The 16,292-nt window shown below is 41.3% G+C and overlaps 1 protein-coding gene and 1 long non-coding RNA gene across 2 annotated transcripts in view; one reads left to right on the forward strand and one right to left on the reverse strand.

Moving 5' to 3' along the window:
* Positions 1-16,292, forward strand: part of LOC148055248 (uncharacterized) — a 26,874-nt gene continuing 10,582 nt past the window's right edge. The window contains exon 1 of the long non-coding RNA XR_015705764.1: positions 1-347. This is a non-coding gene — a long non-coding RNA (uncharacterized LOC148055248). The remainder of the gene's footprint in view (positions 348-16,292) is intronic.
* On the reverse strand, positions 6,445-8,492 carry TSHB (thyroid stimulating hormone subunit beta). The gene is made up of 3 exons (XM_009462445.2): positions 8,454-8,492; positions 7,427-7,589; positions 6,445-6,687 (listed from the first exon to the last, which is right to left on the reverse strand). Exons 2-3 carry the CDS (start codon positions 7,586-7,588, stop codon positions 6,445-6,447), a joined length of 405 nt encoding a protein of 134 aa, XP_009460720.1. The 5' UTR covers position 7,589; positions 8,454-8,492.

Consider the following 16,292-nt stretch of genomic DNA (forward strand, 5'->3'; position numbering starts at 1 on the left):
TGGCCCGTAGCCCCGGGGCGGCCCGGGCGGGGGGCGGCCTCCCCCGGGGGCGGATTGTTCCCCTGCGGACGGACCGGAGGGGAGCTGGGGGCTGTGGGGTTGCGTTCTCATTCCCCAGTCTCAGACGCGTTCATTCGTTTCGGGTCGTGCTGCTCAAAGTCGACCGCGGCGTGGCCGCCGCTGGGCACCGCGAGGAGCGAGCGGCTGCTCCCGCTCCGGAGCCCCGAGCCCCCGGGGTTTCCGCACCCTCGGTACGGGCGGCGGTGGTCGCACGAAGCCCAGGCGCTTGGCCGTAAGCTGGTCAGCAGCTGGAGTGAGAGGATGGCCCGGTTTCAAGCCTCTCCCAGGTAAGCGAGGCCTAACGCGGCCGCCAGCATCCAAAGGACGAATTTGGCTCCGCGTGGATTCTGACCAACCGAGCCCCCTGCAAGCCGCCTTCGTGTTCTGTGCTCCCACGCTTTTTTGTTACATCCTCGCCAGAATTAAGGTGTTGAGAAGAGGTTAAGGATGTTAGGATTGTCTGCAAACGCATTGCTTAGTTATGTGAAAAGGCATCTTAAAATAAATGAAATGTAAACAAACACCTGACCCTAAGGAATCATCACCTCAACAGATTGCTGTCACTGGACCTGAGGGTCTTAAAGTTGAACACGAAGGGACAAAGGGCTCCGAGGGCATGTAAATGTATATTTAAATAGATGCATTAACACAACCCGAATGTATTAATTTGGATTTTGCTGAAGTGTAAAAGAAGTGATGTTAGCTCTTTTCCTCTCAGTGATTTTGCCTGGGCGTTAACCATACAAGTAGACTGCTGGGTTTTGCATGCCTGTGCTCATACTGAAGACAAATCTGTCAGTCCCGGCTGTAAGGCAGCATTATAATAATTTTGCAGTGCCGCTTATTACTGTAAGTAGGCCTGGTTCCCTTTCTAGTGGGCTTTTTATGCACTTTCCCTAAGTACAAGTGCTATTTAATAGTAAGCTGCCTTAAACTTTCCTGTGCTAAATACCCTTTATAAAGGCTCGGACACCTTGAGAAGGCAGTGTCTGATCTGAAAGCTGAAGATTTTGTTTCTGTGCCATTTACTACGTAACATAATTGCTGCTTTGTTGGGTAAATAACTACTTCCCAATTTTTTCCTATCATTCCCTATGCTCTTCACAAACCAGAGAGTAGCAATTCATGTTGCAGCTATTTGCTGAGAACTTGGGAGTCCACAGCTCTTTTGCACGTAAAACACGGTTTTTATAGTTGTGTTGGGGGCTGGGGAATACCAGACTTTCTTGCTGCCAGAAAGTCTTTTGTAACTTAACTGTAACTAACTTCTCTTGGTCCAACAGTTGTAGAAGTAGTCTTGTATATATCTAGCTGTAACTGGATTGTTTAAACCATGGGTGTAAGGGACGTATCTTACAGCAGCAGGGCTCCTACTGTTCCTGCAAATTCCTCTGGATTTTCTATTAATTTTAAATGGTGGTTTTGAAGAATTTAAATTTTCAAACTTTGCCTGCAAAGGCATTTCTTTATCACCAAATGTCCTGCTTTTGGCTGGGATAGAGTTAATTTTCTTCCTAGTAGCTGGTACAGTGCTGTGTTTAGGATTTAGTATGAGAATAATGTTGATAACACACTGATGTTTTAGTTGTTGCTAAGCAGTGCTTATGCTAGCCAAGGACTTCAGCTTCCCATGCTCTGCCCGGTGCACAAGAAGCTGGGAGGGGGCACAGCCAGGACAGCTGATCCAAACCGGCCGAAGGGCTACGCCATACCGTATGACGTCATGCTCCGTATGTAAACTGGGGGGAGTCGGCAGGGGGGCAGTGATCGCTGTTCGGGGACGGGCTGGGCGTCAGTCGGTGGGTGGTGAGCAGTTGCATCGCTTGTTTTTCCTGGGTTTTGTTAATCTCTCTCTTTTTCTCATTTTTTCCTTTTCATTACAAATTATTGTTATTGTTGTTATTGTTGTTGTTATTATTATTATTATTATAATATTATTTAAATTATTAAACTGTTCTTATCCCAACCCATGAGTTTTCTTACTTTTGCTCCTCAGATTCTCTCCCCCATCCCAGCGGGGGGGAGAGCGAGCGAGCAGCTGGGTGGTGCTTGGTTGCCGTCTGGGGTTAAACCACGACACCAAATTACACATATGACAATGGCAGTTCATACCTTGTGTAGAATCCGTGACAAGCATGCAAACGCTGTCAGCTTATTATTGCAGTTGCCCTGGACAAAGCTTTTGCTGTTATCACAGAATGGTTGAGGTTGGAAGGAGCCTCTGGAGGTCACCTGGTGCCGCCCCTGCTCAAGGAGGGCTGCCTAGCAGATTCCCTTAGTCTTTCACGGAGGCTTTGCTGCAGCTGAAATAAAATGAAGGTGTTTGGAGAGTATCAGCTTCTGGCAACGTTCATGAAAACTGCAAAATTGAAAGCAAGATTTTTCTAAGAAAATTAAATTTCATATTTGTATTCTGTGAATTCTGATTCCTTTATTTACTATTTCAGGGAAGGTGTGAATGGAATATCTAATTTCTTGAGAGCTACGGTCATAGTTGTCAAAATGAATTTGCATAAACAGAAAAAAATATACCTTGCATCTCAGTAGTATTTTTAGGTGTTGTGGTTAATTTGGCGCTGCTGACTGATGAGAATGCAGTCAAGCCGACGGGGATTACTATTTCAGACACTTCTTTGCCAGGGATAGGAACATTTCTTACCTAATATTCTAGATCACTCATGTTTTGTATATGTCAGAGTTTTGATCTTCAGCTTGATTAAGTTGTTTTAAGTACTTTGATTCACCTTAATGGCCTTTCTGAATGTAATATTTAATTTAAAAATGGAAGTTAGTAGAATTTTATAGAAATGAGCAGGAATGAGTTTACAACACAGCATGTAGTATTAACTAGGCATCTGATCATTTGCCACAGATTGACCATTTCTTCTCTGTCGTTATATGCTTTGCATTTCAATCTGAGTAAACTTTGGTAATCGGGTTAAAAACTCATCTTGTTGGTCAGAAAAGATGTTTACAGACTGATTTATTTCTCTCTCATGCTTTGAATGGAGTTGGGATTAATTAACCTGTTTAACAGATGGTAGTGGCACAAACAGGTGCTGCCATGGTTGTTAGTGATGCAATAGAGTGCAGGATTAGAGCTGGGTAACGAATATATCAGTAGGCTGAAATTACCGTTTAGACGTTTCTCCTGTACATGAGAATAAGGTTACATGCAACCAGCATGGCAAACTAGATTATTTTGTCTTTATGATTCCTGCTGCAATAGAGTAATATTACCATTTCATAATCTTTTCTCCCTCTGTGTTAGAAAGGGCTTATTCCGTGTAAAGAGATGGTGGTAGGACATCGGTGCTGAAACACGCCAGGTCATTATCACCTTTCCCAGGGAGATGTTGAAAATTCAGTTACAGGATGCTAGAAGAGTGGGCAATTGAATAACATTTATCATCGTCACAGAGTACATGTTTGGTCCAAGTATATGTTTCTAAATACGAATTATTTGATGTTTCTGCTAAAAATTAACTTTTACACTTCTATGCAGAACTTCAAGGCTCGAAGCATTGTGGCAGTTGCTGTTGTTTCAGGTTGTACCTTTGATTGCTTGAGGGCTGTATTCAACGTAGGTCATTTCTTGTATATAGCAGATGGGTCCTGGAAGGGAGGGTGGCGGGGCAGAGAGAATTCTTGAGATGAGAAAGGGTGGAGAGCGGGCCATTGATGTCTTCAGTGCTAGTACCTCACCTCTGTGAGGTACAGCTTAGTAACTGCTGCTTTTCATAAGAAATTGTGTGAGTGAATGGAGATGACTGCTATGGATGGTGGCAAGAGCATCAAATATTCCAGCGTCGTCCTTAATGAGGGATGAGGAAGAGCAAGAACTGAATTTTCAGGAGAAAACGTAAGGAAATAAATTACTTTCTGCTTCATTTCAGCATCACAGTACCTTGCGAGTAAGGCCTGCTGTTCAGTACCTGGTTGAAAGTTTGTAGATATCACCCCACTGCTAACTGAAGTGTGCAATGTCAAACCTGCTGTGCTCAGAAGAGTGGCACACTGTTAGCAACTGCGTTTGTGCACACAGGGGCCATTAAAAGACTTTACAGAGTCTAAGGGCCATCTCGCCGAGACAGGACATTTCTTATTGTCTTCTTAATACTTTTCATCTGTTAACTATGGAATGCTATGGAAACCTAACACACGCTTCTCTTAGGACTGTTCCTTCTTCTGTCATCTGCTTAATAGTTCCCTGCTTGACTCTGGGCTTAACTATGGAATGGCACTTTGTGCTGCTCCATAAAAAGTAATCAAGCGAAACTCTTGGGAAGGTAGATAAAGAGTTTTAAGGTCTAACTGGCACTCACCAGCACCGTGAGGTTTTTCCCAAGAAGAAATACTAATGTTTACAGTAACACACGAGAGAATTTTAAAAGGTCAAAGAATGTATAGCAGATGTATGCAACTTCCCTCCCACACAAACAAAACTGGAACTTTATGTCAATACCAATAAAAGCAGGTGTGTTAGGAGGTGTGTCATTGGGTTTTGCCTTCTGGTTTTGCTGGAAGCAATAAAAGGTCTGTGCCAACAGCTGGGTGTAGAGTGGCTCTGAGGGTTAGCAGCAGGTTAATTCTCCATGGGCACAATGGCAATCTGGGTATAGTTGCTGGTTCAAGCTGGGCATAACAAGTTGGTCTTCATCTTCCTGGCTCTGGGGGTTGTTTGGGTTGGTTACTTGCCAAAATAAAGCTAATCTCTGTCTGGATAACTGAAAGAGCACAAATGCTGCTTTACTGATGTAAACCTCTGGATAAATCTGTTCCATTTAATACTCCATTTTAAAAGTGAAAATTGTTTTTCATAAAGACACATTTGCAATTGCTGAACTCCTAAGAGAGCTGTACTGAAGTAACCCACTTTACGAGGCAAAACACATGGCTGGGAAGGGGTGAAAAAAGACAAAGCTTTTGGTAGTGATCTAACCTGTTAGTGGTACGTATTACCTGAAAATTGTACTTAATGGGGTTTTGAACCTTTAGTGCATCTGCACAGAGCTGCAAATTCTTAGCTCTGAAATAGTTGTTTGGGTTTTTTTATAGTTACATATTATTAAAAATCCCTTTACTACCATTTAACTTATTTATACACTTAGATTTTTATTTTTTTTCCTGGCTGCATTTGCAAAGACAGGCAGAATGGTAGTGCTCTTCCTCAGTCAAGGAAGCATGGAGAATTTTATTTTTTGTCAGCCCTGTTCATGCCCTCACTGTAGTCTTGCTGTCCTGTCTACAGTACTCCTGGATCAGCAGAGGTCACATTTACTTGAGCAGGGACAATTTAATCCAACTGTGATTTCATCACTCCTGCTGTAGATAATAGAGGTGAGGGGCAAAGCTGCAGCTCTGTCGCTGGATTCTGTAAGCTCTTCTACTTTGTTTTGGAATCACTTAAACCAGGTGGAAACTAGCTCTCATTCTCAGGGATTGGTTTAGCACAATCACAGCTTGCCCTGGAGTCATCAGGTCTAATGAAACGATAACACTCACGGGGGACCGAGGGGCGGAAATCTCAGGGGAAAGGAAACATTTGTTGGTTTACATTTATTTCCTTATTCCTGGGTCTGCACTGCTCACCTGTGCATGTTCAGCACATAGCGTGGGGCTCAGCTCACCTTCCCACCCGCAAGGGGCCAGCTGACCTGTGTGGGGAAGAAGAGGTTTTTTCTGAGTTTCACTCTAAGTTTGCTGGTATTACGCTCCCCTTCTGGAGAACAGAGTAGCAAGATTTGAAGCTTCACTGATTCTTCAGTGCTCACAGAGAGACAAGTTTTTCAAACAGTGTACTTCAACAGAAAAGAGAGGCTTGCTCCACTAGTGCAGACATGAAAAAGTATGCCTGACGAACACAGGTCTGGACAACAGTGGTGATGACCTAGATCTGTAGTGTAGATAAGCAAACTGTACGTGCTTACTCCCAGTTGGCTACACTGGAGCTAGGGTCCTCAAAAAAACTAGTATTACATATATGGAAAAATACCGTCGCTAATACCAAGGCTGTAAGTATATCTCAAAATCTAATTAAAATGTTCAATACTAAGCGTATGCACTATGCTTTTTTTTAACTCTGAAATAGATTAAATGTTTGTCTCTGAGCATCTCTCCACAAAATACCTAGGCTTATACATACACATAGTCATTTCTCCTTCTTCCCCAAAGTAAATTACAGGTGGGTTCTGAATACAAACCTGCAGTCCTACGATTCTGCTTTTGCACGTGTCACAGAATATCCAGTTAATTGAAGTAACTGGTGATACATCTTTAGAATAAAACTTTGTGCACACCAATTTGCAAACCTGTTATGAAATACACTTTTATTTATGTTTAGTTCAGCAGAGAGGTACATTTCAGCCACATTCTGTTGGAAGCTTACATGTTGCAGAGCTTCTGTGGTTTAGTGCAATAGTTTGTCCTAACCTTCTCATGAACACAGTCACTGTAATCAGTGTTACATTTACCACACTTGCAGCTCACAGCCACAGGGTAGGAATAGTAAGGGATGGTGTGATGAGGACACCCCGGAATCAGTGCTGTTTGATACAACATCTCTTTGTACGTGCACACGTTCTGCGACAGAGCACTTTTGAGTAGCAGCTTCTTGCCATTGCTGTCCTACAAAAGAAAAAAGAAATGGGTTGTTTCACGGAAGCATACCGGACCGTCAGAAGACTTCTTTTGACATCGTCTCAAACGTGCAGAAAGCAAACCTCTTTACACTTTGATTGGCTCTGATATTTTCAGTGCGCTTCTGTTCAGATCTGTGATTTTGAATCTGCCTGTGATTGGGGCGCTTTGCCCCAGTAGATAGGTTCACCTTGCTTGTATGGTTTTAACTAATCCGCTTGGCTCGGAGTGCTAACAGTGCTTTGTAATCTGTGTTGGCTACCTACTGACCAAGGTGGAACTTCAAATGCTGTGTGAACAGCGAAACTCAAGCATAGTGTTTGCCATGCCTATGTGCAAAATATTCTCCACAGCTAGCTGTCGTAACAGTAGTGGGAGTAGAAGTTACCCAAGTCGTTTACATTAAATAAGAGTGGCTAAATATAATCTGCTTCTCACCTGTTCCATCCTGACCCCACAAACTGACTACAGAGGCCCTGCAGTGACAGCAGCAGTCAGTTCTCTGCTGTGCCACTGGTGTTATAAACTCCGTAGTTCCGGAGGCTTGGCATTTCTCATCCATACCTTCGCAAAAAGCTAACTTGAAAACATGACAGTGTGATTTTTCTGTGACAAACAGTATTAGAACTGGATCATTTACACACCATTTTCCAATGAGAACAGGCACTTGTTTTGCAGTGATGGCCATTATAGAAACAACTGCCTAAAACAGAGTAATGCCTTGTACCCGAGTCATGCAAAATCCAGCGCAGATGGTGGTGTTGATGGCCAGGCAGTAGGCACATTCCCTTTTCTCCACATGGATTATATACTCAGAAGGAGCACAAAGTGATGCTGTTTGACCGAAAGTCAGGCCAAAGAGGAGAGACATCACAAAGAAGGGACTCATGCTAGATGGGGGAAAAAACAAACAAACAAAGCAAACCCTAAGTAAAATTAGGTGTACCTTCCAGCCCTTTTCTCGGAATTTGACAAGAACAGTTATGATAGTCACAGACTAGACGTAATCTTAACTTTTTAGCTACAGCCTGACAAATTCTTTCCAATCTCAGACTTTTTAATTGAAATAGTACTAACCACTAAACAAAAAAGAGGGTAAACAGGCCATTAAGAACATACAACAAATTCACTTTTCCCCCACTAAAGCATATTACATGGAACTTTTCACTAATGAGTGATAAAATGCTGACACAGAAAAATAACAGGAGCTAAAGGATTTGAAAATGTGACATATGTGAGAGAACATGAGCTCTAGAATTAACCAGAGATGCTAAAATAATCTCACTGGTTTAAAAATAATTTTCTAAAGAAAGCTGCTTATAAAATGTTCAAGAGAGAAAAAGAAACAGCTGTGCATATCAGGCATACCACTGTATTTTTTACTTTCCAGTTGGCTTAGAGGCGTGATGAAATGGGAACACTGCCAAGAATTAAATAATAGATTCAAGCAAATTACAATGAAGAACATCAGCAAAGAGTTCAAATCCATGAATCCCCACTTTATCTGTCTGTTGTGCTGACCTCATTCCTCAGACTTGCTGGGGGATCCCCAGAACAAAGCTTTGATTAACTCCCAGACAATTCCAGGGTCTACTCTATAGCCTCTAAACCACAAACTCTAAATGACAGTGTCTACAAACATATGGACATCACCCTCTAGTCTCTTCCAGCTGTCAGTTCCCATCGCAAAAGCCGTTCATTACAGAGCCTGGTTTACCCTGTAGCTGCAACAATGCAAGTCTGGAAAGACCAACCTCTTGTCAGCTGAATTCTTCCCTGTTACAGGAACCTGCCTCTGCCTTGAGCTGGGAGAGGCAGTGACCCAGCACAAGCTCTGTGTGTGCTTTATACTCTCCAGGCTAATTCCTGGCTGATCTTAGTGTTTATATAATTGCATCTGAATTGCTGCTTTCTTATCGCAAAGTCATCTATTGAAAATTCATACTGAACCACAAAGCAAATGCAATAGGAACAAATATGTCCATAATATCCTAACCTGGAAACTGGAGCTGGAAATCCAATTATTTTAACAGTCATTCTCTCCTCAGGCTTTTAAACTAACCAGTGCTTTAAAAAAGTTACTCTTGATTAACTTAATTGCTACCTCGGACAGCAACATCATGACAGGAAGGCTATCATGGAAATGGAGTCATCCTGAATCACATAAGACTTAATTCTACACCTATGTTTTGCGGATGTTTAATGAAGCGTGGTTCACTCAGTTTGCTCGTTACCCAGCAGGCACAACTGAGAGATGCAGTGCTGTACACAGAAAGTAGCAAATCTCAAATCAAAGCAATTGCTCTGCAGTGTGGTTGGGTACAGCCTGACTTACCCACTCAAACAAAACACACTGAGAAATTATCTGGCCTTGAACCTACCGAGCAAATATTGAAGTAACAAGCAACTGACTTTGAAATACTAATTGATAGGGGAAAATCTTTTAAGAAACCACTCCTTGTAGCACAATGAGAAGCAAAATATTGCATCAACGCCAGTGAAACCAAGATGTCCACTGATGAGGGAAAAACACTCACGTTTAGGGCTTTGTGAAACACCTGGGAGGAGCAAATGTAAGAAAGGGTCGAGTCAGCATGCACGTCTTGCACTGATTCAGCACAAACCCACTGTCTTCTACTGCTTCATCAGCGGCCGGCCAGCCTTCGCACTCGGCCAGCCTTCGCACTCGGCCAGCCTTCGCGCCGCTTATTCACTGCAGCTTTGATAGCACCTACCCTTTCCGTTAATCACCCAACGGCCATTGGGACTCTGAGCTGATGTATGTCTTACACAGGTCAACCACGTTCTTGATTTACATAGCCATAAGAAATACGATAAAGTTGAGTTTGAGCTGGTAAACATGGTCACTTTGGGCTGCTGAGGGAGTGACCCAGTCGGTTCCGATTGGTGTTTAGCTAATTCCTGAATAATATTGCCTCCTTTCCTGTGGTTTTGGGCTGCTGCACACAGCTCTGTGTCCCTGGCTAATTCCCCAAGGGGTTTTTTGGATAACATGATAGAGTTGTTGTTCTATTAAGACTAGCCAAATGCTTTCATGGAGTCTTTAATTATGGATTAATTTCTACCATATAACTTTTCAGGAATTAAATACAACTCTTTCTGGCTTAAGGACATGAGCAGAGCATTAAATGGACTCTCAGTAACATCTGTCCATCCACACTTAGCAACAGAAGTATAACGCTGTTATTTTGCTACTACTCCAATACATTATTTAACTCTATATTTTTCTGACATATTTTAAGTGCAGTTAAACATACAGGCTATATGAGTATACACATACATACACCCATATGTAGATAATGTGTATACGCACACACACACATATTATATACACACGTATACACTACATATATGTGTATGGGTTTGGTTTTTTAAAACTTTAATCACAGAAAATCTTAAGAGTATTTCAAAGGAGACAACGATCCTGAAAGGAAAAGGAAACAATTCATAAAACTAAATCCTGGAGAGGACAGAAAGTGCCCAAAATAAGAATAAAAGATGGCATTCCTAAAGCAAGAACATTGCATGTGACCCTTGCATGCATAGCTGAAGTAGGGACAGCTGATTCTTTTCTCTAAAGATTTCACAGTGATTTACAAGCACAGCTTTAGGCAATGGGAGCTGTATTTGTACGCATGGGTTCTGACAGGAAGACCCCCACGTCCAGGTTTAAAGTGTCCTCAACGTTTCCTGTAAGAATATAGGCAGAGGACAGATCAGAGTATGAAGGCATGTGTCCTTTGCTGCTTCGAAGTGCTAATTTCTCTGATTTGAGAAAAATGAGTGTGGCTGGCTGGGTGGGTGGAATTCAGATTAGAGTAAAAAAGGATTAAGAATTCGCTTTAAGAGGATTTAGGGAAATGTCTGCAAACATCCATAGAAAAGGAAAAAAAATTACAAGAATGCTTGAAAGTCTGTCATAGTGAAAATGAAAAAGAATGCAACAATAAAAAGTATAGCAATGAAAAAAAAAGGAAAACAACAATCACTGTTAGAAGTGAGAAAATGTAGAAAACTCACATGGGAAGCTGGAAAGTAGGAAATAAACTTCTGTCAGGACAGAGGCCAACAGTAGGGACGTCAAGGGATGTTACTCGATGAAGACAAGCTGTTGATGCAGAGTAAGTGCAAAGTCTTCAGTAAGTACATCCACATTTGAAAATGTAGTGGCTGAACAACCAACGTACACTTTTGCAACAAAAATTATTACATAAATTGTATAAGGAATAAATATTTTAAAATCAACAGCATTAGCTAGCTAATGCTAATTTCAACAAGTCTTGGAATACTGAGGAAATTTGAAAACATTAAGAAAAGTGCTAATATTATGCCAATATTTAAAGAGAGAATGTTGACCCAGGTAACTCTCAACCAGCTAGCCTGGTATCTATCCCTGATAGATCAGATAAAATAGCAGAAAGTTGATACAGGATTTGAGCAATAAGGAATTAACGGATGAGAACATAATTAATGCCCATCAGGATGGTGTTACATAAAATAGGTCATGCCACACAAACCTGATTTCATTCTTCGAGGTGAATACAAATTTGGTTGTTAAGGCAACTACATAGATGCAATGATGCCCTTAGTTCCATCTCTCCAGAGCCCTACTGTCATTAAGATTTAGAGCTATTAGGCAGAGTCCAGTGTGGTGTTGCTGAATGTCGGGAATTATTGATCACCGGAGCAGGTAGTATAATTTCAGCAGTGCATTTATTCACGGCAACTTTTTTACCCAGCCTCTGAATGCACTGCAGGGCATTACAGAAATATCTGACCAAGTATTATGAATGAAAATTCATTCATCTGGAAGCAAATAAATTAGTCTGGGTGGACCTTGAGACTAACGTGACTACTGCTGCTCATACTCAGGTTAGCTCTGCACTGATATGGACACAGAACCCCTTGGCTGCTACCTCTTCTTTGCTGGCATCACATTAGCCTGCCCATCTGTGCACTAAACGTCACCAGGGTGATGCACACGTTCACATCTCTTCAGTAGTTTACACAAAATTAAGCTGCTAGAAGAACTTTTCCTTGATTGCCCTTCTAGATATGACCACAGCGTTCATTCACTACCGACCTCTCTGAACACTCGATGGGAGAGAGATCCCACTGCCCACTGGGAGCAGCGAGACAGAAGACTGTGGCAGGACAACAGAGTCCAGGGTGGCAATCTATGAGTGCCTGAGGCTTTTTTCACACAGTTTCCTAAAATCCATAGATAAAAGTCTGATGCTTATGGATCCATTTCTTTGGCTGCTCCCCTGCTGACCTCTGGACTATTCAGTGATAGACATTTTTAATGTGCTTTTACAGCCATCAGCTTTGTAGCCCTGTTCTGGAACAGCCAGTTACACTGTTGATTATTTATCTTTAACCTTTCTGTTAACTAAACCAATCCATTCACTGACATCAGTTATTTTACACTTTCATTAAGTGAAAGTCAGTATGCCGATGTTCTACAAGAAGTGTTTTAAGTGATCTCTGTAAACAGAATTTAGTAATCATAAAATTCTTGGGTTCATTACCCAGGAATCTCTCTAATGGGCTAGAGAAATCAGTGCATACCAGAAGCTTGTATGTAAAACTAATTGAACAGGATTCTCTCTCACTGACCAATGGCTAAGATAAAAGCAGGAACAACGAGGCGAAGTTACCACACGTTATTCCTGCGCACTCTCCCCCTGTTAGTAGTACAACACAATAAAACTTTGTGATTTTATGAGCAAGTTAACTTATAGAGCAGAATAACTCTTGTTTCCACTGCATATAGCACTGTGGATATTAAAATAAAAACACGTCCATGCTTGCAAACAACAGAGAATTAGAAGCTACACTGATGAAAACCAAAGCCAATCAGTTTTCTAAAAAGATTCGTATTCTGGTAGAGGAATTATTTCCAACCCCATCCTCTTGCAGACCTCCACTGATAAAAGGAAATAAGATCCTAATATGCTGCCATAGAAACAAGTGTGTTTGCCAGGTTTTGCATTTAAACAGACCGTGGCTGCTGAATTTTCAAAGCTAATCTGTCTATTGCAAGTCTCTCTGTAATAGCTTGAAACATAGCTCTCATCTCTTAAATTTATAGATTCACGGATGCCTGATCTTCTCGTTCTTTCCTGGGATTAGCTGCAGCATTTCCGATCAACCACAGATTAAAACAGCCGTTCTCTTTTTTGCATATCATATGCCAACAATCTCCATTTATGGTCTGAAAATACTTCGTAATTCTATTTGCTGCTTGGCTTATATGGTAGACCACTTCATATTTGGTTTCATTTCTTTGGAAAGTGCTAGATATTTCTGTTATTCTAAGATATACAATCGCTAGACTGAGGGCAAAATTTTTAAAAACCCAAACAACAAGAACAAAGAAACCTTCTGCAGTATTACCAAGGATGAATGACTGCACCCACCCGATAGCATATCGATGCTAAGGGGTAAAAGTCACAGACACTTTTCGGTCTCTAAGGGATGTACTGTTCTCCTGATTCGACTGGCAATCTGATAAGCAGTCAGCAGGTAATCCGACAAGACCTTCCCAGATGAAGGCCTGGTATGGAGGCTTGACACTGTGCGTGTACAATTGACTTTTTTAAGACCAGAATTTAAGCTGACGACATATGCTCGGTACGAACACTGGGGTACGTTTCTGTTTCTCCTTTTAGGCTTTGGGCCTGCAGTCCTGGTAGCTGCTGCTCTTACCCAACGTGCAACGTTGCTCTCCTGGGCAATCTGGCACACCCGCCTAGAAAAGAAGCGTCTGCCACAGTTTGACAGCCTGAAGCCTGCCAAAGTGAACACCTCCTAGTAAGGAAGCCACTCAAAGACTCCAACTAAAAATGGCTGGAAGGAAGGAAAAGGGAAGACTGTTTTTCCTCATGAACCCTCCCCCCCTCCCCCAGATACTCCTGGTAGAAGCAAGGCAAATTAAATTAAATACATTGATATCTAGGGACAGAAAAGGGCAGAAAATAACACTTTTATTTGTACTGGGTTTGTTCTTATTAGAGACATTTAACTCCTGTGGCAATTTTTTTTTAAATCCTTTCAGTTTAGAAATTTAAAGGAATATTATTGTTACTGTTTTAGAGATAGTTGTCCTTTGCAATAACTATCATGCATACCTAAGGGTTTTCAAATACATCTTTTTAATCAAGATTTTAATATCTTCCTTACATATGCTTGGGGAAAACTGTTTAAAGTGATTCTTCCAGTAGAGTGTCTGATCCTGAAAAAGCTACTTTTTACAGCCGCTGTGCGGTAAGATCAGCAACTGCCGACATTGCCTTTCCTCTCGTATTACCCAGTTAGTTTCAACCAGGCGAGGCCAGCACCAGCATGGCTGACCTGACTGAGCTCTAACCCCAGCGCAGCCTCACTGCTTTCCCCAGCGACGCTCCTGCGCTTTGCCCAGCCCGTCAGGGAGGGTACGGGAGAGCCTGAACCCACAGGCGCATGCTGAGATGTGGCATCTGTTACTCAGTACTGCTGCGAGTCCACATACTCCTGCATTTGTCAGCTTGGGTAAGTCCTAAAAGGGTGATTTTCTTAAGATCTGCTCTTATTTTCCACATTCTATTTTGCGCTCCCTGCTCTTGTAGCTTTTAAACAAAACAAATTTTTAAATACCATTTTGAAATAACTATCAGTAGTGTCAAGTGGCAACCACAGTGTACCTGGAAGTGCTTGCATATGCTAACCCTGTACTGTAGTTCTAAACTCTGGCAGTGGTTGCATTCTTCTTTTTTAAGTAAGATACAAAATGTGGGTTTTCTCAAGTTGTCAAAATAACCTTGTGGTCCGATTTGAAATACTTCTAATATTGTATTGAGTTTTGTCACAGTTATAGAGTATTCCATTTCATGACACCGTACATAATAAAAACCACTGTTGCTACAATATGCTGTGCATTTATCAACAAAGAAAACAGGCCAAAGAGAGATATTTTGGACCACTTGCTGGGGGAAGGCCTTTCTTTATACATTGCTACCACAAGGTGTGAGTCTCCGGCTGAATCTCGCAGTATTATCCAGTATAGAAGTTAAATATAAGTACTGGCTAATAACAGGGGTTGGAACATTCCTTTAAAAAATTCAACTTTTGAGTAAACCCCCAACTCTCTGTACTAATGAAATAACAAGCTAATAATTTTGAAATTTCCTGTGCTTAATAAAGCCATGATGGACAAATGATACTGGCTTGATATTTGAGTATTTTACGAGAGATCCAAGACAAGCATTAGAATATGTAAATGCTCATTATTGCTCTTCTCAGACTTGGAGCTGAATTTTCAATTCAACTTTTTAGGCTTTCCCCTCTTCTGCTTTTGTTTTAGGCTGTTATAACAAACAGGTGTATTAAAAAGTTATTACTTACCATATAGAAAAAATAATTCTCAATTAAAAGCCAGTATCTGCACCAGAAATTTGAGATTAGGCATTAAACATATGGCCAAGGTAAGTATTTAAATTGAATCAGCTCTTTTTTTAATACATACATTTTACTATCTGTAGTCCCGGGGCTACTCAGTTATCCAGTAAGTAAATTCAAGGAAAACTATTATTGGTTCCCAAGGCAATTCTGAAAAAGAGGAAAGAGCAGGTTATCAGGTATCACAAGGCTCAAGCTGGTTGTCACTCTGCCACCTACATTTTTATCATTTAAAAGAGCTGTGAGTCAAGAGACATCAGAAATGCTGAAACCAAGCCATCAGCTTTTCACAGCCTTACCAGTCAACACCCTTGAACCTCTGACTCCAAATCGTACAACCCAGAATTCAGGTGGGGGTCACTACACACGACAGCAGCATTTCCTTGAATTGCTGGGGCCAGACCTGTTTATTTTAGTTGAAGCCACAGGCCAGATGAAGAGCTGTATCAAGAACTTGATGACAATGTAAAAGTTTGAAGGACTAGGACATACCGTTCTGTGAGGGGGGGGGATTGAAGAGGTGAGAGCAGGAAAGTGACAGCATCTGCCTTAGAAAAAAAGGAAAAATATTTAAAGTACTAGAGAAAAGTAAAATTGCACAAATGGTAAATAAGAATGACAGGACAGACAGCAGACGTGGTAGGCCAGAGCATTGCTCACCCTCCTTGAAGAAGTATTTGACAGAAAAGGAGCTGGAGAACTGTGTTAGCAATATTACGAAGGAAAGTAATAATATATACTATATATGTATATGAAATATCTTTCCAGCAAGAAAAGTCATTCTAACTTCTCAGAAAACTTGCTTGCATAACAGACTCCATTTCCAAATATGGAGAAAAAACCAGTATATTCTTTCAGATCTTTGGAGAATATTTGTCAGTTATATACAATAAAAAATCATTATGAATATCACTGCTCAAGATAAGGCATAAGGAACCCAAACTACCAGCCTATACATAAAATTGCTACACAAAAAGAATGAAGTACGTATGTTTTGCTACCCACTTCAGATGAATCCAGGATTTTGATTTTTCATACTATTTTAAGATGTACCTGTAGTTTGCTTGTTATCTCTGGGCTCCGAAGCAGGTTTTTGCTGTTGTTGTGAAACCAAGATTAATCAAGGATTAACA

This window comes from Nipponia nippon, unplaced genomic scaffold, assembly GCF_047370975.1.
Source record: "Nipponia nippon isolate SJK-2023a ecotype South Korea unplaced genomic scaffold, ASM4737097v1 scaffold_25, whole genome shotgun sequence".
NCBI lineage: Eukaryota > Metazoa > Chordata > Aves > Pelecaniformes > Threskiornithidae > Nipponia > Nipponia nippon.